Genomic DNA, 27,885 nt, shown 5'->3' with positions numbered 1-27,885 from the left:
AACTACTGATAAAATTAAGACACACGTGCGGCGTCTGGTTGTCTTTGTTGTGGACGTTTCGCCATCCAGTGGCTGGCTGGATGGCGAAAAGTCTATGATGGGGATGCCCGGGTGTTGTGCATGTGTCTTAATTTCATCTTGTTGGTATTATATACAACTCTTGTACTACTACTACTACTACTACTACCACCACCACCACCTCTTCCTGCCTATATATAGCCGTCCTGCTCCTCCTCTGGGAGAACATCTTCCACCCTCACCGACCTCACCCTAACGTTATTCAACACATTCAGAACATAGAACATTGGAACACTGCACACACACAAGATACAACACCAGATAGCCACATTCATCTAGACTCTCTTACCTCCTCCCAAGAACTCGACACTCCTTTCACCAACACAGACATTAAAACTCTCCTCAGACACCTTCCTCCCAAGGCTCCTGGCGCCTCTGGCCTAAAACATATTATCCTAAAACACCTTCCTGACTCTATCATTACTGCCTACACACACCTCCTCAATGCCTCCCTTGCCTCTGGATACTTCCCTTCCCTCTTCAAAGCTGCTACTGCTATCCTCCTTCCTAAACCCAAAAAAGACCACTCTGATCCTAGAAATTATCGCCCTATCAGCCTCCTCGAAACTTTAGGTAAACTCTTTGAAAAACTCATCAACCATCGCCTTCGCAGATACCTGGAACACAACTCTCTACTTTCTGACTTTCTGATGGCCAGTTTGGCTTCAGAACACACAGATCCACACAAGATGCCATTAACATCATTCTCAACTACATCCACATAAACATAGAACAACGAAACAGGACAGCCCTGGTTGCAAAAGACGTTGAAAAAGCTTTTGACACTGTCTGGCACCAAGGGCTCAAGTACAAACTCTGCACTAACTTTAACCTGCCTCTCACTACTCGTAAACTCCTCTGCAACTTCCTAGACGGCCGTACCATGAGAATCAAATTCCAAGGCTGTTACTCTGACTACTTCACACTAAATGCTGGAGTACCCCAGGGATCTGTCCTCTCCCCTACCCTCTACATTTTATACACTAACGACATTCCAACACCTGTACACCAAAACTCCATCACACTAGCCTATGCAGACGACATTACACAACTTATCACTCATGCCAATATAGATACACTCACACACAAAACACAAAATGAGGTCGACAGGATAGCCATCTGGGAACAAAAATGGAGGATCAAAACCAATGCAGCTAAATCCAGCATTACATATTTTAACTACAGGAAACGTGATCCTCCATTACCTGTCGAGCTCAGAACAGCTGACACCCGCACTTACATCCCCATCACACAATCTGTCACTGTCCTTGGCGTTAATCTTGACTACCTTCTTCGCTTACACGGACACATTCACTCAAGGCATGCAATAGCTAGTAAGGCCCTTGCGGGCCTCTACAAGCTGAAACATGCCTCTCAACGCACCAAACTACACCTCTACAAATCCCTAATACGTCCTCTGATAACTTACTCTCCTCTAGCCCTCTCTCTTGCAGCAAAAACAAACTTACTTAAACTGCAGCGTGTCCAGAACAAGGCGCTGCGCTGGGTGCTTGATGTCAGATGGGAGGACTTCGCCACAAGCGAGTCTCTCCATGCCCAGTTAGACATCCCTGCGCTGAATCTGTACTGGAAGACGCTCAGTGACAGACAGATAGACAAACTTGAGACACGACATGACTACTGGACCTCTCTCCTTGACGAAGACATTCGCAGACCCACAAACCAACACAACCTTTTCTACTCCTTGCATGATCCTGCTCCTAACCCTATTTACAAATAACCTTGGATTCTCCGAGAGGTACCTTCTATGACAGGTACCATTCTCTGATCCACGTTCGCCTTACCCTTTGGGTTAAGACATGGCTCAGTTCTACACTCCTCTCTAGCTCTAAACGTCGCATGTCCCTTCCTTCCCGCTCACCCCACCGGAGTCCCAACAGAAGAGCCTGAATTTCTCTTCTCAATATCTGTCCCACGATCGCCTCGCTGCTGGGTTAAGCCCTGGCTCTATTTCTACGACTAAGGACACTCCTCTCCAGCACTGTTCTTCGTCTGTCCCGTCTTCCCCGCTCATCCCACTTGGGATCTTACCTGAACTTTCGTTCGTTCGTTCGTTCCTCTGGTTGGTCACACACACACTCCAAACACATTCATCACATCATCGTAAGACACAGTCGCTTCTCACCTCAAGAAGTGTTCCTTCGATCCCCGTCGGGGAGGGGAACCTATAGTCATCGTACCAGCGCCTGACTTACTCCTTCATGATGCTTGCAAACCGTGTAAGGATCAAACCCAACAGTGGAGTAATAAATGACTCTACTAAACTTGCCCTTGCTGCCGCTGTAAAGACTTGCCTACAAGTTAAATTTACAGCCATCCACTCGACGAAAGACTCATTCATCGTCGTCTGTACTGACGATTATGAAGTCACAAAGCTGATCGCCGACACTTCTATGAAAACCCTCAGAGACCGACAGTTCACCATCTCCCCTTCACCTTTTTTGCTGGCGAAACGTTCCGTTTTCGTCAAACGGCTGGACAAACTCGTCACTTCTTTATCGACTGAGGATCTCAAGACCTCTATCGAGGAACAAAATACCTGGGCGTCGATTGAACTTATCACCAAAATCCCCAACGCCTCTACAATGATCAAGCTAACCTTCTCCAACATCGAGATGGCTACTAGAGCACTGTCTGACGGCCTAGCTATCTCCTACTATCATATCCATCCAAGTCACATAGAACCCGAACGTTTCGCCCACATCTCGCCATGCTGGACCTGCTACTCCTATCACCACTCAACTCCTGACTGTCCTCTAAAAGGGAAGAAGTACTGTACAAACAGCGGTAAAGACGGCCATGACTTCAAGGAATGTTCTACTACCACTACCTCTCCTACCTGCCTCAACTGCAAGAGTACTCACCACACTCTTGCAGCAAAATGCCCTCTACGTAAAGAAGTCCTGTCTAAGAAAATCATTGAAGAAACCAAGAAGAACAACCCTAAATTGCCAACATACGCCGCCAGTGCAAAAATTCAATCAGATACCACCGAACTCCTTCAAGCTACACAACAATCATCTCCACCCAGCCAGTCCCTCTCTGCTCTTCCTGACGCTGCTCCATCCAAGGTGCTATACTGTATGATGTATGCACACCTCACTAATGCTGCAAACCCTGGCTCATTCAACACAACAATCAATGAACTGTTTCGCCTAAACAACATGCCAAACTTCAACTTTCCAGACTCGCCACCATCACAAGACCTCCTCAAGCTAATTCCAGACATTGTTAACTTCACCTCAACCCCTGGTCCTACTCGTATCTCTGACCAAGACTCTACTCCAGAACCAACACCACCGTCTACTGCCACCTCTCACCACCCACCACCAGCCCAACAAATCACGACCGACCAACACTCCCTGCCTCCTCTCAACACAGTCACAGAAGACGAAATAGTACCAGAACATTATGAACAACCCTCGGACAACGACGAAGTAATAGTCGAAGAAGAAACCACAGGCAACCGTTACCTAAGCCAAGCCTTTAATGGGTCTGTAACCTTCTACACCACCCCCAACCTCCCAACCGAAATGAGCGCAGCTGATATGCTCCACTTAATGAAAGAAGGAGCTGTTAAGTACACCTGCACCAAACCTCACCAAATTCCTTTTGAAAACGCACTATCTTACCTCGTGACGAATCTGAACTGCTCCAACCTCAGAATGCAACTATTCCACATGTCCAAGAGAGACTTCAAAAGACTCAAGAGTGGCTCCATCACCAGCGAAGTGTAGCCAAACACACAACACCCTTCCCAACACCTGACGTCCAAACCAGCTCTTCACCTCAGCCTGAAGCATATCAGTCGGCGAGCACTGTCTGCAGTCTGCTCTCTCCTCTATGTCCTCAACATGCCCTCTCTACACTGTCTCGCAGTGCCACGCAGCTGGGTTTAGCCCTGGCTCTTTCATCTACAACTCAAGACCTTCCTCTCACGACTGTTCATCGTCTGTCCACACTTCCCCACTCACCCACCGGAGTCGCAACAGAAGAGCCTGCTATGTGTGTTCTCAATGTCTGTCCCACGATCGACTTAGCTGCTGGGTTAAGCCCTGGCTCTATTTCTACAACTAAGAACACTCCTCTCCAGCACTATTCTTCGTCTGTCCCGTCTTCCCCGCTCATCCCATTTGGGATCTTACCTGAACTTTCGTTCGTTCCTCTGGTTAGTGTGACTTTGTCAATGGTCCAAGTCGGACCGAAACGTCGTTGTAAACTTCTCTCTTTTATGTGCGGGTTATTTGTGTAAAAGGGCATATATAATATTTTGCTTGAGGTATTTCATTCAGGTTTTCTTTAATGGACATCATTCAGAGTTCTTATAACAGCACTTGTCAGCGAGACACGACTGGTTTATAGTCTCCTCTTATTTTACACAAGCACAGAAATACCAGTACAGTCATTAGGAAGCGCTAAATCCATACGGGTCATACAAAGGACGAGGAATGGGAAGCACAGTTTTATTCACAGAACGGGGAGCGACTCCAGTTCCATGGAATATAAGGGCTTTGCCGCCACCAAGGCATCTCTTCCCAGAGGAGAAATATCTGCACAATATTTATATTTCCCGTCATCTGTTCACCAGTTTTAATGAAGTTCCAAATATTGTTTAGGATGGATAGTTGTACATGAATGGTATACAGTACCGACCAGATGAAGAATTAGACACATGTGCAACATCTCGGTGTCCTTATTTGTAGACGTTTCGCCATCCAGTGGCTTTATCAATGCAAATTCAAGGACATAATGGGAAGACTGCGTAACTATATGTAAATGACAAGGTAATCAGTCCCTCAGCCTTAGAGTTGGTGATGAGCGCCGTAGTCTTGAAGACTACGGTGCTCAAAAACTTGTCTTCGTCCTGTGTTATCTCAGTAAGATCAATCACAATTTCTTCAAGAGGTTACACTTTATTTTAGGTCTATTCCTTTGTCACTAAACCCAGGAACGTTATACATAACACATTTTTTCGCGTACCTAGTTTTTCAAATTTAGTTTACTGTTTACAAACCTGAATGCAAGATTTTGTTTCGACTTGCTTTTTTTTATAACTATTTCTTAAGATTTACTCTTGTGTGATTGTTTCTGCGCTTCTATTTGGAGAGCGAGAGACAGTTTAACTTCCTTATTATGCACCCATACCCATCCTGTGGGCGGTAGTCAAAGGATTACAGAGGTACATAATGGGTCCAGGGAGAGAGAGATCCTGTAACACATTACCCTGACCACCAGCTGATGGAGGCTGCATCTGAGGGCGACCTGCAGACATTAAGACACCTCGTGAATACCGGCATCAGCCTGGAGATCGCCAGTCAGCGGGCTGGGGAGGAAGGTAATATAGTACCTCACACCTCATGAGAAATGTCTCTAACATGTAACACTTGCTTTTTCTCTCTTTTACCTGAACCAAGATTACACACATATACAAACATTATCTCTCAGTTTACATACATATACATAATATATAAAATATTTTTGACGTGTTATATGAATTTTATTGATCCTATATTCTCTCAGCACTACCTAAGCAATAACTTTCAAACAGCTGAACACTGCATGTTCCGTCAGAGCTGCGGGTGCTGCACCTTGCGTCGTGGGGCGGCCACGCCGAGCTGGTGAAGATCATCCTCGACCACCAGGTGGACCGCGAGGCTGTGGCGCAAGGTAGTCTTTGTTAGGGTGTCATGACTCAGGGGTCATGCAACGTTACATGACAGGAAGTGACTCAAACTGCTCAGACAATTACCTATTCGTTATTACCTGTTGCTTCAGGAGCTTGTGTTGTCCAGTCTTCATTAATAGGTTCTTCTTTCATTTGATTAGATTCTTCTAACACTTCTGTTGTAAAGAAAAATATTCCCAGTATCCCTTCGGCTCCAAGTTTTCGTAATTTTGTGTCTTCTTATCCCTGTTGAAACTACAGTACAAAAAGATTTTTCATAGTTTTTATAAGCCTATATATTTGGATGACATCTAAGTTTCTCCTATCAGCCAGTGTGGGCATCTTCATTGTTTTCAGCCTCGCCTCTTAGGCCTGGCATCCATTTTCGGCTCTTCAACTTTTCTGGACTCTTCTCAGTCCGATTCATGTTTTTTTTTTTTTTAGGTTTGGACACCACACCTTGATCTTTCCTTTTATAACACCACTAAAAATTTTTCAGGGTGGTCAATATTAACAATAATTTTTTTATCTTTAAGCTCGCGTCGTCTCTCAGTATTGTAATCTCCGCTTCACGAACTTATTTCATTTTTTCTCCAAGTCCGAGTATTTTTTTCTCCCATTACTGAATGCGTCTTTAATGTCATACGTCTTTTATATGGATATTTTGGGTCATACCCTTATATTAATAGGAAAGTGTTAAGTCAGTAGTGGTCATATTACGACTGGAAATGAAAGGTAATCAAGTTTGATTCAAGGATCAAATTTCTTCTATCATGAGGTTTTCACCGGCATGAGACTACCCCTACTTCCCTTCCATCCAAACAACAATAGTCCTTTCACAGTCTTGCATTACAAGCTTATCTTAGCTGTATTACCTCAGGGTAAAGCAGTTAAGATAAGCATGTTACTAGAACAATTACCAACTACCTCATACATCGGAAATTTAAACTAGACGACGACGGAAGTCACCGCGATCATACAGTCACTTAAAAATAACTCGGGGAATCTGTCTCACGTCCCACCATTATTATACAAGCGAGCGGCCCATGTCCTTTCGCATGCTATTACATTGCTTTTTAACAAGTCACTAGAAACTAGCACTATCCCGACACTACTCAAGACAGCAAGAGTTACACCAACACATAAAGGTGGTGACCCTACAGACGTAAACAACTATAGGCCAATATCAAACTTACCATTGCTATCCAAAATCTTCGAGAAACTCGTGCACAGACTATATTCATTTATAACGTCACAAAACATACTCAACCCCTGCCAATTTGGATTCAGGAAAAATAAAAGCACTAATGATGCAATTATAAAAATGCTAGACCTGCTTTACACAGCATTGGAAAATAAGGAATACCTGCTAGGAAATTTTATTGACCTAAGAAAATCGTTTGACACAGTAGACCACGGCATCCTACTCCACAAACTTGACCACTATGGTATAAGAGGCCATGCGCTTGCATATTTCAAATCCTACCTTTCTAATAGGTATCAGTATGTCACCATTAAAGACACAGCCTCATCAATACGGCCACTTGATACTGGAGTTCCGCAGGGAAGTGTCCTTGGACCCCTGCTCTTCCTCATTTACATCAATGATCTTCCAAACATATCCCAACACCTGAGACCCATTCTCTTTGCTGATGACACGACTTATGTCATCTCCCACCCTAATCTTGCCACCCTCAACACCATTGTTAACGAGGAGCTGCTCAAAATGTCGACTTGGATGACAGCCAATAAACTTATGCTTGACACTGACAAAACCTACTATATTATGTTTGGTAGCAGAGCAGGTGTTGTGCAACTTAACATTAAGATCGACAACACTCTAATTGCCAGGCATAATAAGGGCAAATTCCTTGGCCTATACCTCGACAACAACCTAAATTTCAGCGCCCATATCCAACACATAACAAAAAAAGTATCCAAAACGGTGGGGATCCTCTCCAAGATACGATACTACGTGCCGCAAACTGCCCTTCTCACACTATACCATTCACTTATATATCCATACCTCACCTATGCTATCTGTGCTTGGGGTTCAACTGCAGCAACACACCTAAAGCCAATAATAACCCAACAAAAAGCCGCAGTAAGAATAATCACTAAATCCCATCCCTGGCAACACCCCCCCCCCACTCTTCATAGATCTAAACTTACTCCCTGTTCAGAACATCCACACTTACTACTGTGCAATCTATATCTACAGGACCTTAAATTCCAATATTAACCTTGACCTAAAACGCTTTCTTGATAGTTGTGACAGAACCCACAGGCATAACACCAGAGACAAACATCTCTATGACATTCCCCATGTCCGACTAAACCTTTACAAAAACTCAATGTATTTCAAAGGACCTAAAATCTGGAACACCCTACCTGAAAACTCTAGAACTGCAGACACACTCATCACTTTCAAAACTACAGTTAGAAAACATCTTATCTCCCTGATACACCCCGACAACTAACTACATGATAACCACCTGGTGGTTCACAATTACACTCACTCACCCACTGACTATAAACCCAGAAATACTAATCTTAATCTTAAAATAATGAATCCTAACTAGTCATAAGTTTGCCTATGATACTCCAATATAGACACGTTGTATTGTGCCAAAACAAAAGCATTCACATTGCTAAACTCACAAATTATGATGAAGTCACTTAGCCTTAATACCATAATCTGTAAGGATTTAATGTTAAGAATTATTCTAAGTCTGCCCGAAATGCCTAGCCACGCTAGGTGTCCTAGTGGCCCCTCTCAGTAATTAGTATTTTATAACATGTAAACCACACAATATCCAAATCCTGTAAACCCCACACTGTAACCCTTGATTTGATTTGATTTGATCCTGGACCTCATCAGATTGCGACTTGACGAAGGTCTAGGACGGCCCGAAAGGTCGTCCACTTTTCATTATCAGTATCTTGGTTGTGAATTATAATCACCACTTTACTTGGCATATCAATATTCTCAGCTGTAAGCTTAGTTGTAGACATGTATGCACTGACTAAGATATTAAAGAAACGTTTCGCCACGAGTGACTTCTTCAGTCCTAAGGTACTACGACTTCTCGATATCACCATAAGTTTTGCAGGACCGAAGTGTAACATAATGACATCTCCAGGCCTACTTGTCATACACTGGGTAGGTTTACAGGACCAGAAGTGTAACATAATTCATTTACAGGACGCCGTGCGGTCCACTGGGCCGCTGTTGGTGGTCACGTACAGGTGCTGCAAGTGCTGAAGGAGAGAGGATGTCAGCTAGCGGCTCTAACAGCTGATGGCTCAACATCTCTCCACCTGGCAGCTGACTACGGCAACTTGGACGCTGTCAAGTGGCTGGTGGAGCAGGGTCTCAACCCAGGCATGAGGGACAGCAGAGGCTACACCGCCAAGGAGCTGGCCAGGGCAGGTGGCCACAATGACATTCGCAGATACCTGATGACAGCTCACGTCCAAGTGAGAACCTGGTGACATTCATCTATTGTTATTATGATAGTTACAGGGAAGCGTTCAACCAGTTAAAAAAAAGTGAAAATATTGAGAAATATCTTGGATTTTTATTTCATATGAAGTAAATATTTAGATATTGCTTAATTTTCAATTTAAAATACAGGAAAGTGAAGGTAGCCACAGTTCTTCGGATAGAGAGCCTTTAATCAGCATATATGACGCCATTATGTTTGTTTCTTATGTATTACATACATAATTTTTGAAGAAACTGTTTCCTGGCCCTATACAAAGCTTCTTGAGCCTAGCTGGTGTATTCTTTTTTTTTCTATTGTCAAGAGAATAAATCAGCGGTGTGTGGGTAGTGAGAATACAGACTGTACATCTGCGAGTTCTGCAAATCTGCCCTTCCTGCAGACCTCCACCCAGGTATGTTTGTGCGTTTGTCAATTCATCACAGCCACTCCATAATTTAACCTACTCCTCCAGGTAAAAGGACTGGATACTCTTAGGTAAAGTTTTTTTTTCTTTTTGGAGGGGGGGGGGAGATGTTTGGCTAGACAACTGGCAGACGCTTCCAGGTTCCAGGTACAAGCTTGTACCAAGACGTTTCGCTGTGTGCATGTTTATCAAGTCATATTTCGCTGCGTAGAGCTTTACCGTCACGCTTCACTCTGTAGAGGTTTATCATGTTTCGCTCTGTATAGAGCTCTGTCGAGTTTTGTCTCAAAAGCTCATTCTGCATTTCTTGTCCGTCGTTACACGAAGAACATGTCGCAAGTAATGTACTGGTCCTCACACGACAACCAGTCCTAGAGCAAATGTTAGTTACTTCAAACACGATTTTAAGCACATTCCTGTTATTTAGGTTAGGTTTGGTTGAACTAGATTATCGTCTATGAGCAACATATAATCAATTATAAATTATTATAACGCTAATAAGTGCAGTATATAAAATCGATTAGTTTCGAAATACGGACAAGAAATGGAAACACACCCAGTGGCCAGTAAAATAGTCAAAAATAATAAATTCTCATAATATCATTCACACATTTGACATTCTTAGCCAAAAGTGACATGCTGACTAGAATGAACTGTATTTTTCATACAAGAACTCGGATTGTAGTGAGCAGTCAAACCCACATGAATAAATTATTAATATTATGCGAGACACTGAATACAAGAATATTGAAGATAACTCTCAGTGGAAGGTTGAAGTGTACAATACTGTTCTTACTTTCTGTTTTATTTTATGTTAAGATACACTAATTTATGTTTACGTAGAATGGCAGGTATTACTGATAAGTATGGTTGAGAAGACACTTGCAGAGAAAGTTCTATATTAAAGAGTATGTGTAACGTTTTTAGTAATAGTTGTGGTTGATAGAGACGCAAAGGCAGTAACGATATTTTTAATAGTAATCGCTTCGTCTACGCAGCAGGCTTTACCAAGTCTGATAACGTTTCTTATTCTGAAAATAATATATTTAACCTTAATTTTTAAAATGGGTGAACCGGTAAGCCAGCGGAAGGCCTCGGTCAGAAGACCAAAAGGTCCAGTGACTAATTATCATATGGCTAAGACCCGCGTCAGGAAACGCTTGTCCTGTTTTCTAACGAATCTAATCTAGCCTAACCTATTTTGACAGCGTTTCCTATTGCTGCTGCTGTGTCTTTAACAACCTAAGCCTGGTAAGTTCCCCACTGCTGCTTCTGTGTCTTTATCAAAATGAACCAGGTGTCTCTCTCCTTACTCTAAATATATGCTGATGGCAGGTGTTGGAAGCAGCCACAGAAGGTGACCTGACATCCCTCACAGCACTCCTGGTGACTGGAGTCGTCGACCTAGAAGTAGTCAGCAACCGTGCAGGAGAGGAAGGTAATAGTGTATTATTATTATTATTATTATTATTATTATTATTATTATTATTATTATTATTATTATTATTAGTAGTAGTAGTAGTAGTAGTAGTAGTAGTAGTAGTGGTTGTTGTAATAGTGCAGTAATATTCTTATTTATCATTATTAATTATTTTTGTTATGGCTATTATCACTGTTATTAGTATCATACTAGTTATGGTGATTCTGACTGTAATTAATGATAATGGGGAAATGCTAAACCCGTAAGGATGGCAGCGCCTGGTTAACGGGAGACAACTAAGGTTTGATCTGAAGTGACTGCAATTCCTTGGATCAAGAGCCCCTTTACAGGCATCAGGGCATCCTCATAGAGAGTTATCACGTGAACTCGTGAAACCAAAAAATCGGCCATAATACAGGCATTAATTTTTCGTTTCTGAGCAAAAAAAACACATTTAACAAAACTTATTTTAGCGGAGTTTTTCAGTGCCACACAATTTTAATTTCTAAGAGATATTCTTCCTGTATCACATTATTTTGAGTTGGAATGTTCTCTGATAGTTTCGCTCGATCCTCTGAGACATTCGCACCAAAAACTTTACATTTTTTTCAAGCAATTCACTAAAATTTATATGAATTTCTGCTTTATCTCTTAAATCTATCATTAGACGTTTTCTTTAATTTGTATGAGGAACGTCAAATAATTAAATTTCAAGCAAGTCTACGTATATTTTCAATAATATTTGTTAAACATTTATGTTTATCATAGTTATAAATCAAATGAATATGCAAAAACGTACACGTAAATTTACTTTTGAGCTGACGAGGTGTTTCGTCTACCAGAGATTTAATCGTTTCTCATACACAAATTTACCATCTTTTTTCTTGTCAGGAACTATGCCACCCAAGGACTGATTATATATAATCAGTCCTGTATCTAATCTGTTAATTCTCTGGTATCGCCAATTTAGCCGCCGCTCATCCAGGTTTATTCTATTAAATTTAACATATGTGAAAAAACTACTGATGGGAATTATTAACACAATGTTTTTATTACGTCAGGTAAGATTCTCCAGAAAACTGAACAAATAATCCTGACGCGGCTCTCTCTAATATTCTGACCCGCCACACCAACTTTTGGTCATATGACTGAGGCTTTTCGTTGTTTTCTCGGTCCACCCTTTAAAATAAATTGACAATAACATCATCTGAGGTAAATAGTGAAATTATTTTAACGATTGCAGGCCTGCGACCGCTACATTTAGCAGCGTGGGGTGGCCATGCTGACATGGTGAGGCAGATCCTGCAGCAGGGTGTTGACCTCGAGGCTACAGCACAGGGTGAGTATACTGTCTGCTGCACCGATGATATTATCACGTAAACAGGTGTTGAAGTGTACAGTTGTTAGTGGGGTAGAAGAGTTAATTGTGGAAGTGAGACAAACGCTTGCACCTCTACCAGCATAACTGGTAAATTTTACAAGATTAACAGGCTTATCAGCAGGTGGGTGTGCACTTTTATTATGTCGTCTACAGTCTACAAGGTAAACACTACTGACATATCTTCCACTAAGCGGGTACTGAAAGATCCGGCGTGTAATAAACTTGTCAACACACGGGGTATATACACCGAGGCTTATACCTCTTAAGGCATATACACCGAAAGTTTGTTGTAATCTCTATCTTATCCTTAATGACCCACGTGCAGGCGATAGGCTTAAACCTAACAAACAGTTGTCTGAAACAATATGTCATCTGCAGGACGCCGTGCGGTCCACTGGGCCGCTGTTGGCGGTCACGTGCAGGTGCTACAAGTGCTGAAGGAGAGAGGGTGTCAGCTGGCGGCGCTGACGGCTGACGGCTCAACAGCTCTCCACCTGGCAGCTGACTACGGCAACCTATACGCAGTCAAGTGGCTGGTGGAGCAGGGTGTAAACCCCGACGCCAAGGACAGCACGGGCTACACCGCTCAAGAGCTAGCTCGTCATGCTAATTACAACGGCATTACCAGCTTCCTCAGAGCTAAGGAATCACTGGTATGAGGTACTCACCTTGATGTTGCTGCTAGGCCAGTGTGAAAATATAATTAATTTTTCTTTACAAAATAGGAACATAAGAAATAAGGAACACTGCAACAGGCCTACTGACCCATGCGGAGCAGGTCCATGTCCCCCCCCGGATTATCCCAATGACCCACCCAGTCTGGTCATCCCCACTCAAGGATGGAGCACTGTACCAGACCCAGCAGCACAAGCTAGTAAGGTCCAACTTACACCCACCCACACCCACTCATGTATTTATCTAACCTATTTTTAAAACTACACAACGTTTTAGCCTCAATATCTGTACTCGGGAGTTTGTTCCACTCATCCACAACTCTATTACCAAACCAGTGCTTTCCTATATCCTTCCTGAATCTGAATTTTTCCAACTTGAAACCATTGCTGCGAGTCCTGTCTTGGCTGGAAATTTTCAGCACGCTATTTACATCCCCTTTATTTATTCCTGTTTTCCATTTATACACCTCGATCATATCCCCCCTAATTCTACACCTTTCGAGAGAGTGCAGATTCAGGACCCTCAGTCTATCCTCATAGGGAAGATGTCTGATACATGGGATCATCTTTGTCATCCTCCTTTGTACGTTTTCTTATGTTCTTATGTTTTAAATAAATAAGAAAGAAGTCTAGAATAATGTCTGTTTAATGCTTATATTAAAAATGTTAATATATGTAATATTCAAACGAGTCTTAGACAACGTTTTGGAATAAGTATTTTGTTCATAATTTTATAATGCTTTGGGTAGGACAAATCATTGTCCCAATATCACATTTACAAGGTGCGCCAAACCCGTAGGCTTTACACAGTGTGCCCCTCAAGGAAGGTTCCTTGATGTTGTTGAGGGGCTCTTGATTTAGGGAATTGGATCTGTGCTCCAGTTCCCCGAATTAAGCCTGAATGCCTTCCACATCCCCCCCAGGCACTGTATAATCCTCCGGGTTTAGCGCTTCCCCCTTGATTATAATAATAATAATAATTTACACAGTGTTGGGTAACTGGGAAGCATGTAAATGAACATGGAAAGAATGGATAAAGAGGCTTGGTGGTCCAGTTAGTCAACAAGTTCTGTATTCTCAAGCTGCATTAACGAGATATAAAGACAAATTTATCCCGATGATACACTGTATAAAAGCATTAATGATATAGCTGTCATACATAGTTAAGCTTGTTGTGCAAAGTACTTCGGGTAGACTTAAGATTAAACAAATCTCGGCTGGTCTAACTCACTCCCACTCCATATACTCCTACAACCTATAAAAAACTACTTTAAAGTTCTTGCTTCAGTGATGCGATAGAATAGTTAAGGTTAGAATATATAAACGCATAGTGATCATTTTGACGATTTTTGTTTTTTTATATTTGAGCGAAATATTGTGCAAATAAAGCCGTTCTCTGATATAAATATCATGGTTCGATCTTACCTGTTTGCGTCCTTTTTTTTTTTCCCCCTTTCAAAGCAAATATATGTTGTTGTTCCCTCCCCGTCAAGATCCAGTATGAAGACTTCACTACCATTAAGTGGCTGGGAGAGGGAAGTTTCGCGAAGGTCTACCTCATCTCTAAACATAACAAACTTCAAGTGCTTAAAGTGGTGAGTTAGTGTGTGTGTGTGTGTGTGTGTGTGTGTGTGTGTGTGTGTGTGTGTGTGTGTGTGTGTGTGTGTGTGTGTGTGTGTGTGTGTGTGTGTGTGTGTGTACTCACCCAGTTGTACTCACCCAGTTGAGGTTGCGGGGGTCGAGTCCGAGCTCCTGGCCCCGCCTCTTCACTGGTCGCTACTAGGTCACTCTCCCTGAACCATGAGCTTTATCGTACCTCTGCTTAAAGCTATGTATGGATCCTGACTCCACTACATCGCTTCCCAAACTATTCCACTTCCTGACTACTCTGTGGCTGAAGAAATACTTCCTAACATCCCTTTGATTCATCTGTGTCTTCAACTTCCAATTGTGTCCCCTTGTTACTGTGTCCAGTCTCTGCAACATCCTGTCTTTGTCCACCTTGTCAATTCCTCTCAGTATTTTGTAAGTCGTTATCATGTCCCCCCTATCTCTCCTGTCCTCCAGTGTCGTCAGGTTGATTTCCCTTAACTTCTCCTCATAGGACATACCTCTTAGCTCTGGGACTAGTCTTGTTGCAAACCTTTGCACTTTCTCTAGTTTCTTTACATGCTTGGCTAGGTGTGGGTTCCAAACTGGTGCCGCATACTCCAATATGGGCCTAACGTACACGGTGTATAGGGTCCTGAACGATTCCTTATTAAGATGTCGGAATGCTGTTCTGAGGTTTGCCAGGCGCCCATATGCTGCAGCAGTTATTTGGTTGATGTGCGCTTCAGGAGATGTGCCTGGTGTTATACTCACCCCAAGATCTTTTTCCTTGAGTGATGTTTGTAGTCTCTGACCCCCTAGACTGTACTCCGTCTGCGGTCTTCTTTGCCCTTCCCCAATCCTCATGGCTTTGCACTTGGTGGGATTGAACTCCAGGAGCCAGTTGCTGGACCAGGTCTGCAGCCTGTCCAGATCCCTTTGTATTTCTGCCTGGTCTTCGATCGAATGAACTCTTCTCATCAGCTTCACGTCATCTGCAAACAGGAACACCTCGGAGTTTATTCCTTCCGTCATGTCGTTCACAAATACCAGAAACAGCACTGGTCCTAGGACTGACCCCTGTGGGACCCCACTGGTCACAGGTGCCCACTCTGACACCTCGCCTCGTACCATTACTCGCTGCTGTCTTCCTGACAAGTATTCCCTGATCCATTGCAGTGCCTTCCCTGTTATTCCTGCTTGGTCCTCCAGTTTTTGCACTAATCTCTTGTGTGGTACTGTGTCAAACGCCTTCTTGCAGTCTAAGAATATGCAATCCACCCACCCATCTCTCTCTTCTTTTACTGCTGTCACCATGTCATAAAACTCCAGTAGGTTTGTGACACAGGATTTCCCGTCTCTGAAACCATGTTGTCTGCTGGTGATGAGATCATTCCTTTCTAGATGTTCCACCATTCTTCTCCTGACAATCTTTTCCATGATTTTGCATGCTATACATGTCAGTGACACTGGTCTGTAGTTTAGTGCTTCATGTCTGTCTCATTTTTTAAAGATTGGTACCACATTTGCTGTCTTCCATGCCTCAGGCAATCTCCCTGTTTCGATAGATGTATTGAATATTGTTGTTAGGGGTACACATAGCACCTCTGCTCCCTCTCTCAGGACCCATGGAGAGATGTTATCTGGCCCCATTGCCTTTGAGGTATCTAGCTCACTCAGAAGCCTCTTCACTTCTTCCTCGGTTGTGTGTATTGTGTCCAGCACATGGTGGTGTACCCCACCTCTCCGTCTTTCTGGAGCCCCTTCTGTCTCCTCTGTGAACACTTCTTTGAATCTCTTGTTGAGTTCCTCACATACTTCACTGTCATTTCTTGTTGTCTCTCCTCCTTCCTTCCTTAGCCTGATTACCTGGTCTTTGACGGTTGTTTTCTTCCTGATGTGGCTGTATAACAGCTTCGGGTCAGATTTGGCTTTTGCTGCTATATCGTTTTCCTATTGACGTTGGGCCTCCCTTCTTATCTGTGCATATTCGTTTCTGGCTCTACGACTGCTCTCCTTATTCTCCTGGGTCCTTTGCCTTCTATATTTCTTCCATTCCCTAGCACACTTGGTTTTTGCCTCCTTGCATCTTTGAGTGAACCATGGGCTCATCCTGGCTTTTTCATTATTCCTGTTACCCTTGGGTACAAACCTCTCCTCAGCCTCCTTGCACATTGTGACTACATATTCCATCATCTCATTAACTGGTTTCCCTGCCAGTTCTCTGTCCCACTGAACCTCATTCAGGAAGTTCCTCATTCCTGTGTAGTCCCCTTTCCTGTAGTTTGGTTTCATTCGTCCTGGCCTTCCTGCTTCCCCCTCCACTTGTAGCTCTACTGTGTATTCGAAGCTCAAAACCACATGATCGCTGGCCCCAAGGGGTCTTTCATATGTGATGTCCTCAATATCTGCACTACTCAAGGTGAATACTAAGTCCAGTCTTGCTGGTTCATCCTCTCCTCTCTCTCTTGTAGTGTCCCTTACGTGTTGGTACATGAAGTTTTCCAGTACCACCTCCATCATCTTAGCCCTCCATGTATCTTGGCCCCCATGTGGCTCCAAGTTCTCCCATTCGATCTCCTTGTGGTTAAAGTCGCCCATGATCAGGAGCTTTGCCCTGCATGTATGAGCTCTTCTGGCCACTGCAGCCAGTGTGTCAACCATCGCTCTATTGCTCTCGTCATACTCTTGCCTTGGCCTCCTGCTGTTCTGTGGTGGGTTATACATCACTGCAATTATCACCTTGGGACCTCCAGAGTGAAGCGTTCCCGCTATGCAATCACTTTCTTCTCTGCTGTCTCCTCTCTCCAGCTCATCAAAATTCCATCAATGTTTGATCAGCAATGCCACTCCTCCCCCCCCCTGTTCCTTCTGTCTTTCCTCAGGATCTGGTATCCCGTTGGGAAGATGGCATCTGTTATCATACCTGTAAGTTTGGTTTCTGTGATTGCTATGATGTCTGGTGATGCCTCTTTGACTCTTTCGTGCCACTCCTCCCACTTGTTTGTTATTCCATCAGCGTTTGTGTACCATACCTTCAGTTTCCTTTCCAACACTGTGGTTTGGGTGGCCTGTGAGGGTGGGAGACCTGGTAGCATACTGTGGGATTCTATGGTTGGGGGTTGGGTGGAAGCTGTGGGTATGGATTGTATTGTGTGTTGGGATGGTGTGATAGGTTGTGGGGTTCTGAGGATAGTTGTGTGTGTGCTTGCTCTTGCTGCTCTGTTCTGCTGTGACTGACCTCTGCTGGTTCCATCCTTGTCTCCTTTCCTAGCTCCTTTCACTTTTTTGTCCTCTCCCTCAGCTGCTGTCTCTCTTTTTGTGTTCTGTCTCTGTCTAGGAACACCTTCTTGTACTCTTCCGAGCTTCTCAACCGTGGTTTTTCTTGGAGGATCCTGTTCCGCACTGTTTCTGTCCTGAGAATCAGCTTGATTGGTCGGTTTCTCCCCTTCAAGTACCCCCCTATTCTCTGAAAATTTACAATCTCGTCCATGTCTTCTCCTCCTATTTCCGTGATGATTTTCTCAATCTCCTTTCTTTCTTCCTGCCGCCTTTCAGTGTGTGTCCTTTCCTCTCTCTCCCGAAGCCCATGGATAAACACTGATTTTGCCCTTTCCTCCTCCCATTGCCTCTCCCTCTGTGACTCTGGTTCCTGTCTGTATGTGGCCATTTTCTCCCTTGATTTTTCCAGTGGCTCTTGGTAGCATGGTTGTGCCTCAGCATTCGACTTATCTCCCTCTCCATCTGTACCCATCTGCTCTTCCCTTCCACTCCCTGACCCTTCTTTGCAGGCTGATAGGACCTTAGCATATTTCATATCTCCTGCCTTCCTGTTCAGCCTCTCAGCTTCGTATGGTGTGTCTTCTCTGGTCACTACCCCTGAGACTTGCTTCAGCCTGTTTACCTCAAATTCTAGGACCTTTACCCTGGCTACTGCAGTTTCGACTTGTGCCTCCCAATTCTTCGTCTCCTTCTCCAACCTCTTTTCCCATTTCACAGAGAGCTCTTTCTCCATTTTTTTCAGAAAGCTCTCCTAATTTTCTCTCCCATTCTTGCTCTATCCTTTTCCACTGCTCCTCCATCCATTCCTCCCTACCAGTACCATTGTCATCTGATCCCTGATTCCTGCGAGTCCCAACCATTTTTTTTTTATTAAAAGAGAAAGTGAAAAAGAAAAAAGGGGGAGAGAGTGAGAGAGAGGGAGAAAGAGAGAGAAGGGGAGGGTAGAAGGAGGGGAAAAGGGGGAGAAAGTGAGAGAGAGAGGGGGGAGTGACAAGGGAAGAGAGGGAGAGAGAGAGAATAGGGAGAGAGAGAGAAAGAGAGGAAGAGAGAGAGGGGGAGAGAGAGGGGGAAAGGGAGGGAGAGGGAGAGAGAGGAAGAGAGAGAGGAAGAGAGAGAGGAAGAGAGAAAGGAAGAGAGAGAGGAAGAGGGAGAGGAAGAGAGGATGAGAGAGAGAGAGAGAGAGAGAGAGAGAGAGAGAGAGAGAGAGAGAGAGAGAGAGAGAGAGAGAGAGAGAGAGAGGAAGAGAGAGGAGGGGAAAGGGAGGCGGGGGGGGGGGGGGGAGGAAGGGTTAGAGGAGCTCTTCACAGGCTGGTGTGAAATCCTGTAGATGGGGGTGTGTCTGTGTGTGTGTGTGTGTGTGTGTGTGTGTGTGTGTGTGTGTGTGTGTGTTTATGTGTGTGTGCATGTGTGTGTGTTTATGTGTGTGTGCATGTGTGTGTGTGTGTGTGTGTGTGTGTGTGTGTGTGTGTGTGTGTGTGTGTGTGTGTGTGTGTGTGTGTGTGTGTGTGTGCTCGTGTGTATGTGTGCCCCCACTTCTAAGTATTCATACTGCTAATAAATATCAGTAGTAATACCCGTATTTCTAAAACTACCAACAGTGATTCTAGCACTTATCACTTCTACTTATAAAACACAGAAAGTAATTAGGTTGTAAAATTTAGCTTGTCTCAGCTTCTAGGAGTGTCTGACGTCACCCTCACTAGGCTTCCCCTCGCTAGGCTTCCCCTCGATAGGCTGCTCCTCGCTAGTCAACACTATCTTCACCTTATCTATGCTATTTCTGCTCTAATTCTGGTAATAGCTTGCAGGAGTGAGTGACCAGTATCTAACAGTGACGCAAGGTGTGTGTGTGTGTGTGTGTGTGTGTGTGTGTGTGTGTGTGTGTGTGTGTGTGTGTGTATTCGCTGTTTACCTGGAGAGAGTTTCGGGGGTCAACGCCCCCGCGGCCCGGTCTGTAAGGTTACTTTAATCCTTATGTTAGGGATTAAAGTAATCTGGTAGTGAACAGGTGATACGCAACTTTACTGACCCTCGTGTAGATGATAAATAAGCCTTAAGCCTCATTAACCAATCAGTTTATGTAACCACAACCAAAGGGAAGCATTAAACCCATAGGGGTCATACACTGGTTCGGAAATTGGGAGGTAGTGCTCAGAAACCCTTCATTTGAGGGCTTAATAACAGTCAAGGGAGAACACATCATATATATGTTGTTATATATTCACACTCAAAACTGATTAACTTAATTAGGTCAGTCAGGGACACATGTGAATTTTTTTTCCGGTAATGATTCTTTACACCAAGGATATCCTAATCCTTAAGTTAGGTTATAAAAAGGGCACAGACAATTCATTATGTACTCTTAAAGTAACCTAGTCTCTTTAAGAGGGTTATTTCGATGAAGGTATCCTGATACGAGGAAATGAAGCTGCTCTCTTCTTCCTCGGATCAAAATTCCATTCTCCAGGCACTGTATAATCCTATTGAGTGTAGAGTTCCCCATGAGTATAATGCAAGACTAACCTAGTTTATATTTTTGTTCTTTTCATACATGTATTTATATTCTATATGCATTTGTTATATTTCTGCCTATGTCCTATATCTAGTGATGAATAAGGCACATGTGTAACTCCTGTGTTTCTTTATTCTAAAGATGTTTCGTCAGTCAATGGCTTTGTCAATTCAATCAGTCCCTCAGCCTAGATGAGGGTGTTCACTGTAGTCTTGATTCATCAAGGTAATCATTATTCACCGCAGTCCTGACGAATCAGTGCTAAGGGCTTGATTACCTCGTCTTCTACTGTCTCCAGTTACACAAGTGTCTTATTCATCATCATCTCGGTATTTTATACCCGTGTCTCGTGCTCAGATCAACCTGGGTCAGTTGGCGGGATCCCTGAGGTTTGTGGCCGAGCAAGAACTACAGCTACTGAAGACCATCCACCATCCCAACATCGTTACGTACTTGGTGAGCCTACATATCCTCATTATAAAACGTTAATTCTTTAAGGAGCACTGCAGTATCCTTACTGGCAGATACTAAGCAAGTAACTGTAACCAACCTCTCAATTATCTATTTGTGTAACCTATTTTTTTTAAACTGCCGAAGCATTTATCACACGAGTGGTTGGTGGTAATACAGTACAGTGGTAGAATATACAGCCAGTGTGCAAATACAATATAATTATCGGGTTATGGACGGTACACAATAACTGAAGTCTTAGCGAAGATTAGTCTCCCAAAATCTGACACTGTGATCACCAAGCCTCACCTACTAGTACACAGTACAAACAATATCCCTGACACCCTATTTAGTTTAGTTGTGCCGCTTAAGCGCCTAGTTTATTGTGCACCCCATGCTCCTCATGTGAGCCCCCTCCTGCGTCCCATGTCTTCGACGATCCATGTCTCACTACAGGGCGGAGAAGTTCGAGGCAATGACCTCTTCATCGTGCTGGAGTACTGCGCCGGGGGAGACTTAGCTAAACTCATCTACCAGCGGGTGCAGCAGGGAGGGCCGCGCTTTTCCGAGAAGAGGATTGTGTCTTGGGCTCTCAGTATTGCCTCCGCACTGAATGTGAGTTCATACACATGTTGTAGGTGGTGATGCTGGATGAACTCATCAGTGCTGCTGCTGAGTAAAGAAAAGACAGGTTGAAGAATAAGCTTCTGTTGGGACAGTTTTTCGCTGTGTAAAGCCTGACATGCCTTAATAAAACTACAAATGGCAAAACGTTTTTCCCAAGAAAAGCTTGTAATGTAATGTGTTTTTTCTTCACTAATGCCGGCAATCTTCTGTTTGAATAAAAATAAGTACCTTGTGCTGGGTGACCTCACTGGTGTGGGTTGCTTTTTTAAATTTCAGTTGTCCCTTGTCAATAATATTAATTTCACGTATAGGTGCGTTGCCCCTCTACCAAAATGCTGATGGAATCCACGTGTTAACTCGTTATTTCCTACTCAGAGCCGCACCTCTCTTGATGTTTCCATGACTCATCTTCTACTCATTATTGTTAGTCCTGGAACAGAATAATGTATCATGCTCTCTCTCCCTCACCCAGAGCCATTATAGGGAACAAACTACCATTTTAATATAGTTTTTGATATCAGTGACGTAAAACTCTTCAGCATGTTTTTCGATAACTCTTTTGGACAACTTAATACCTGTGTATGTTAATTCTGAAGATGTTTCGTGACTTTCAATTCAATAAAGTTACTTGTTGGCGAAACATCGTCATAATTAAGATAACCAGGAGTTGGACAAGTATCTAACTCATCAACTAGTGACTAGTTACTAGTGGGTCTTGTGTACCATTAACGTTATCATTTCGGACATCAGTTGATATTATTAGTTTTATAGCCTATTTTATTTCTATAGCCTATTAATAAAAAACATTCTAGTTGTGGAAAATACTGTATATATTTTCCAGAAATTCAGTATTTATATGTTAATAGATGGCCATACTGTATTTAATAATATTTATGTCATAGAAAACGAAAAGCCTGCGTCTGCGCAGACGAGACTCGCCATCTTGGTTTTGAATTGGATACAACGTTAATATAAAGGGAAGAATTTTTCGTGCTCTAGAGGTTAAAATTGGATTGACACCTCTCAAATAGGAGGCGAAATTGTTGGATATACATTCCTGCATAACTTGAGATATCAGACGACTGGACAAGACAGCTCCAGGAACCTCAGATAAGCTCTCTAGATTTGTGTATAATTCTGGCCAGTGTTTTCATAAATTTAATTAGTGAGGTTTTTCTGAGTATGATACAACTTAATATCCAGTCAAATTGGTGAGTGATATTAAGATATATTTCCCTTCTGTTATGTAATTGTGTATATATATAACCATTTATTATTTTTAATATACAGTCCACAAATTTATATATTTACCAGTATTCCTGGTGATGTATTTTTCATTTGATAATTAATAGGTCCAGAGCAACTTGTGGTTATGACAGTGGTAGGTATCGAAGGGGGACATTTTTTGCGACCTAGGTGTCCCAAATTCCTACTTGTCTATGTAACATTGATAAATAATAATTATCTTTGTTATCATTTACTGTTATGTGCATAATTAGTTACATTCAGATAAATGCAATTTTCCACACTAGTTATGTGGAAAAATACATTTACCTGGATGAATCTCATTAGATACATACCAGTAAATGGTAACAAAGATAATTATTTTTTATCAAAGTTACTGAGACAAGTAGGAATTTTAGGACACCTAGGTCGCAAAAAATGTCCCCCTTCGATACCTACCATCTATGTCTCCACAAGTTGCTCTAGACCTATATTATGCAAATGAAATGTACATCACCAGGAATTCTGGTAAAATTTAATATAAATTTGTGGACTATATTAAAATTAATAAATGATTACATATACACATTTATATAACAGAAGGAGAATTTATAATCGTAACACTCACCAATTAGTCTGGAGATTACTGTGTGTCATGAACAGAACCCCCCTCTTCCCAAATTTATGATGATAATACAGGGCAGAATTAAACATAATTTAGATAGCTTATCTGAGGTTCCTGGAACTGTCTTGTACATCTGTTTAATGCTCAAGTTATGCAGGAATGCTCATCCAACAATTTCGGTTCTTATTTGAGAGGTTTTAAGACCAATATAACCCCTAGAGCGACGAAAATTAAGCACATTATACTAACGTGCTTGTACTACATTACAAAAACAATGGCGTCTTCTCCCCCCCCCGCTCGTCAGCGCAGGCGCAGAGCCTCCCTGTCGGCTCCATTCTCTAAAATACACTTTAATCAGGTTTATTTACACAGCATAATTTTGGGAAATTATTTTCGACAAGTTACATGTCAAATTACTATATCTTAAGCAGTTCTTCCTCTGGTTAGGGAGAGAAAGAAAACCCAAGTTAACCTATGGGGGTGATTCGTGTGGGTGAGTGGTCGAGACTCGATCATCCGTCTGCAAGATCCGAGACAGAAACGTTACTCTCTCAGACGAGCTTCCCATAGCAACAAAAAAGTGGGTTATGGCTCAGTGGTAGTGCCACCTGAGACAGGTGGTGCCGTTAGGCATGTTAAAAAATGAAATGAAGTAAGATAACGTCTCTTAGCCTGTAAATTAAAGTGTTAGAAGTCTAATTTGTCGCATAACTTATCACTTATCTGAGCCTATTTTGTCACCTATTTACTGCTGACTTGCCACCTACCAACAGTTACTACACACGAAGGGTATCCTACACCGGGACCTGAAACCTCACAACATCTTCCTCACCCTGGGCAACAAGAGTGTCAAGCTGGGCGACTTTGGCTTGGCTCGTGTCACAGAGGGAGACATCAACATGCCCAGGACCATCGTCGGCAGCCCAGCGTATATGGTGGGTCTAGCAATGTTCTTGGTGCAACTATGACGAAGAGCAGTGTAAGTGGTCAGTATGTTTGGTGGGTTTGTTGCATGAACAAGAATGTGGTGGTCCAGCAGTGTGTTTGGTTGGCCTATAATTAACAGCATTTATGATGGGTCCAGCAGTGTTTGGTGGGACTTTGAGGAACAGCAGTAGGTCTGGCAGTGTGTTTGTTAGTCCTGGTGGGTTTAGCAGGACATGGAAGGTTCAACATTGTACACATATACTAGTGGGTTCTGACTAACAGTTCAATATCGTAATTCAGGATGTATTATCTTCTATTCCTTCCTTCATTTAAAAGCATGTATGTATATGTATAGAGAGAGAGCGAGAGAGAGATAGAGAGAGAGAGATGCACAATGTTTTCCACCCGTATCGAGATCAAACCATGGCACCACTCAATGTATGAGCTGAGTGCGCTACCAACCGAGCTACACGACACCTTGAGTAATACCAAGCACCAGCAGCTACAAATGTGTACATTTTAGTACCACTACAGCCTGAATATAAGCACCAAATAAGAGACAAACAATTAAAACCTTAGTGGAAATAAGTTACACTACCTTTGTTGGGTTAACAGAGATTAAATTACATTTGTTGCTGTTGAGTTTGGGGGCTACGACAGCTTGTGCACATGGATCTTGTCTACATAATTTTTTACCTATGTCTCCAAGATGTGCCCTCAGAAACACTGTACAAATTTATACTGTGAAATTTTTAGATTTCTTGAATAAAGCTTATGTTACTTCTCCGTGGCAGAGTCCCGAGGTGGCTAATGGTCTACCATACGACGGTAAAGCTGATATGTGGTCATTAGGCTGCTGTCTCTATGAGCTGGCTACATTACAGCGAGGCTACCCTTATGAACAGGTCAGTGGCTCAGATATCCTCATTCTCTGCATCAAATATGAGTGTCTCCTATGTCCTAGGCGCTGTATAACTTCTATGGGTTTAGAGCTTCCATTTATATAATAGCTGATCCAGACGTTCTCAAATTAGATTCAATTTCCCTCGAATTACAGTTCGTTGATTTCTGCCTAATCTATTATTTGATATTGTAGGTTAGGATACTTGAAGATACCGTCTAAAGGTTACCTAAAAGTTGCCTGAAGACGAATCGGAGGCCACTTCCTCGCTGTCCCAGACCAGGTCTGCTGATGGATGGCATGATCAAATAGGCTGTTGGTTTGTTGTACCCATCCAACGTATGCACCACTGACTGGCTGAACAGGCACTAACTTGAGGCATTTATCAAGTTCTCTCTCTTAAGACAGCCAGGGGTCTGTTGGTAATTTCCCTTATGCATGAAGGAAGAGTGCTGAAAAATCTTGGTTTTTCTACACTGAGTTATCCCACAGTGAACTCGCTCCTGATTTTCGTTGGAGGTATTTTGCACCTAAGGCCTCTTACTCTTGCAGATTTAGAACCAATCCTCTCAGAATTTTCCAGGCAAATTATTATGTACCCTCCTCGCTTACGTTTTATGGGATGCAGTTCAAGGGACTTTCAGGCGTTTCCAATAATTTAGGTGCTTGACTGAATTACGTGGGCAGGGAAGGTTTTATGTTAGAGTGCAACAATATTTTTGTATTATATTATTACTGTGGAAAATACTGTATGTATTTTCCAGAAATACAGTATTTTATATGTAAATTGATGGCCTATATTGTATTTAATGAAAATTATATTATAAAAAATGGGACGCTCGGGGCCTGCGCGGATGAACAGGGAGAGTCGCCATGTTTTTTGAATGAGCCAAGAAAACGTTAGTGAAAATAAGAAGAATTTTCGTCGCTCTAGAGGTTACATTGGGCTTACACCTCAAATAGGAGCCGAAATTGTTGGATGTGCATTTCTGCATAATTTGAGCATTAAATCGATGTACAGGACAGCTCCAGGAACCTCAGATAAGCTATCTAAATTATGTTTGTAATTCTGGCCAATATTATCATCATAAATTTAGTTAGAGGGAGATTTTTGAGTATTATACACAGTAATCTCCAGACAAATTGGTGAGTGTTATGATTATAAATTCTCCTTCTGTTATATAAATGTGTATATGTAATCATTTATTAATTTTAATATACAGTCCACAAAAATTATAATAATTTTACCAGATGTGGAAAATACTGTATATATTTTCCAGAAATACAGTAGTTATATGTAAATAGATGGCCATACTGTATTTAATAATATTTATGTCATAGAAAACGGAAAACCTGCGTCTGCGCAGAAGGACAGTCGCCATTGTTAATTTGAATTAGATACAACGTTAGTGTAATAGGAAGGAATTTTCGTGCTCTAGAGGTTAAAATTGGGCTGACACCTCTCAAATAGGAGATAAAATTGTTGGATGTGCATTCCTGCATAACTTGAGATATCAGGCAACTGGACAAGACAGCTCCAGGAACCTCGGATAAGTCTGTTATGTTATAACTCTGGCTAGTTGTTATTTTCATGTATAGACAAAGGTTTTCTGAGTATGATACACCTTGATTTCCAGTCAAATTGGTGAGTGCTATGATTAAGATATATTCTCCTTCTGTTGTATAAATGTGTATATATGTGTATCTATAATAATTTATTATTTTTAATATACAGTCCACAAATTTATATATTTACCAGCATTCCTGGTGATACAAATCATTTATGATTAATAGGTCCAGAGAAACTTGTGGATATGACAGTGGTAGGTATCGAAGGGGGACATTTTTTGCGACCTAGGTGTCCCAAATTCCTACTTGTCTAACTGATAAATAATAATTATCTATGTTCATTTATTGTTATGTACATAATGAGTTACATACAGATAAATGCAATTTTCCACATTTAATTTGCCCGTTGGTCCTTCTTGAACCGGAGGTAATTAGTGAAGTCATTAATTAGTTAATTACTTAATAATTATATGTGAAATGACAGAAGGAGGTGGATGTTAAGTTCACAAATTTACTTAATGTGTAGTGGATTATAATTATTACAATATTAATTTTGATAAGCTAAGCTCAAGGGTGGCTAAAGATTATATTAATGTGTATAATATTAATTTTGCAAAGCCAAAGTGGCTAGGATTTATATTAATGTATTTGTATATTAATTTGATAAGATAATTCTGGCCAAGATTTATATCAGTGTATGTGTAATTGATAAGCCAAGTGTAACTAACATTAATGTGTATAATATTAATTTGCTATGCCAAATTCTGGCAAGGATTTATTAATTTGTATAATATTAATTTTATATTAATGTACATTTAAAATATATTAATGTACATTTAAAATTTATATAATTTTCTTACATGTAATTGCTAAGCTCAGGTAGCTAGGATTTATTCAAAGGTAAGGTGTACTAGTTACCTTCATAAAGTGCATAATTTAGTACATAATCAGTGTTATTAAGTTGAATTTAATACATTGCATCATGGCTGAAAATGAGGAAATTAATATAGAAGACAAACATATGGAA

General features: G+C 42.0%; 2 protein-coding genes across 6 annotated transcripts in view; both read left to right on the top strand.

The window, feature by feature from the left end:
- mbt (serine/threonine-protein kinase PAK mbt) overlaps positions 1-27,885 on the top strand; it is a 558,896-nt gene that overhangs the window by 250,184 nt on the left and 280,827 nt on the right. The gene's annotated exons all lie outside the window — the stretch shown is intronic.
- The window catches only part of LOC128684978 (uncharacterized), an 83,809-nt gene that overhangs the window by 25,125 nt on the left and 30,799 nt on the right, over positions 1-27,885 (top strand). For 4 of the 5 annotated variants that reach the window (XM_070100463.1, XM_070100467.1, XM_070100455.1 and 1 more), the window contains exons 3-14: positions 5,335-5,434; positions 5,671-5,766; positions 8,970-9,244; positions 9,575-9,664; positions 11,012-11,114; positions 12,340-12,435; positions 12,856-13,130; positions 14,645-14,746; positions 20,893-20,991; positions 21,442-21,600; positions 24,235-24,396; positions 25,183-25,293. In XM_070100463.1, coding sequence (XP_069956564.1) covers positions 5,338-5,434; positions 5,671-5,766; positions 8,970-9,244; positions 9,575-9,664; positions 11,012-11,114; positions 12,340-12,435; positions 12,856-13,130; positions 14,645-14,746; positions 20,893-20,991; positions 21,442-21,600; positions 24,235-24,396; positions 25,183-25,293 — 1,665 coding nt within the window. In that variant the 5' untranslated portion in view covers positions 5,335-5,337. The remainder of the gene's footprint in view (positions 1-5,334; positions 5,435-5,670; positions 5,767-8,969; positions 9,245-9,574; positions 9,665-11,011; positions 11,115-12,339; positions 12,436-12,855; positions 13,131-14,644; positions 14,747-20,892; positions 20,992-21,441; positions 21,601-24,234; positions 24,397-25,182; positions 25,294-27,885) is intronic. The other variant, XM_070100459.1, reaches the window with a different exon arrangement.

The sequence above is a fragment of the Cherax quadricarinatus genome, chromosome 5 (genome assembly GCF_038502225.1).
Source record: "Cherax quadricarinatus isolate ZL_2023a chromosome 5, ASM3850222v1, whole genome shotgun sequence".
NCBI classification, from domain to species: Eukaryota; Metazoa; Arthropoda; class Malacostraca; order Decapoda; family Parastacidae; genus Cherax; species Cherax quadricarinatus.
Note: the sequence above shows the minus strand (reverse complement) of the source record. Positions and strands in the feature narration are given on the sequence as shown.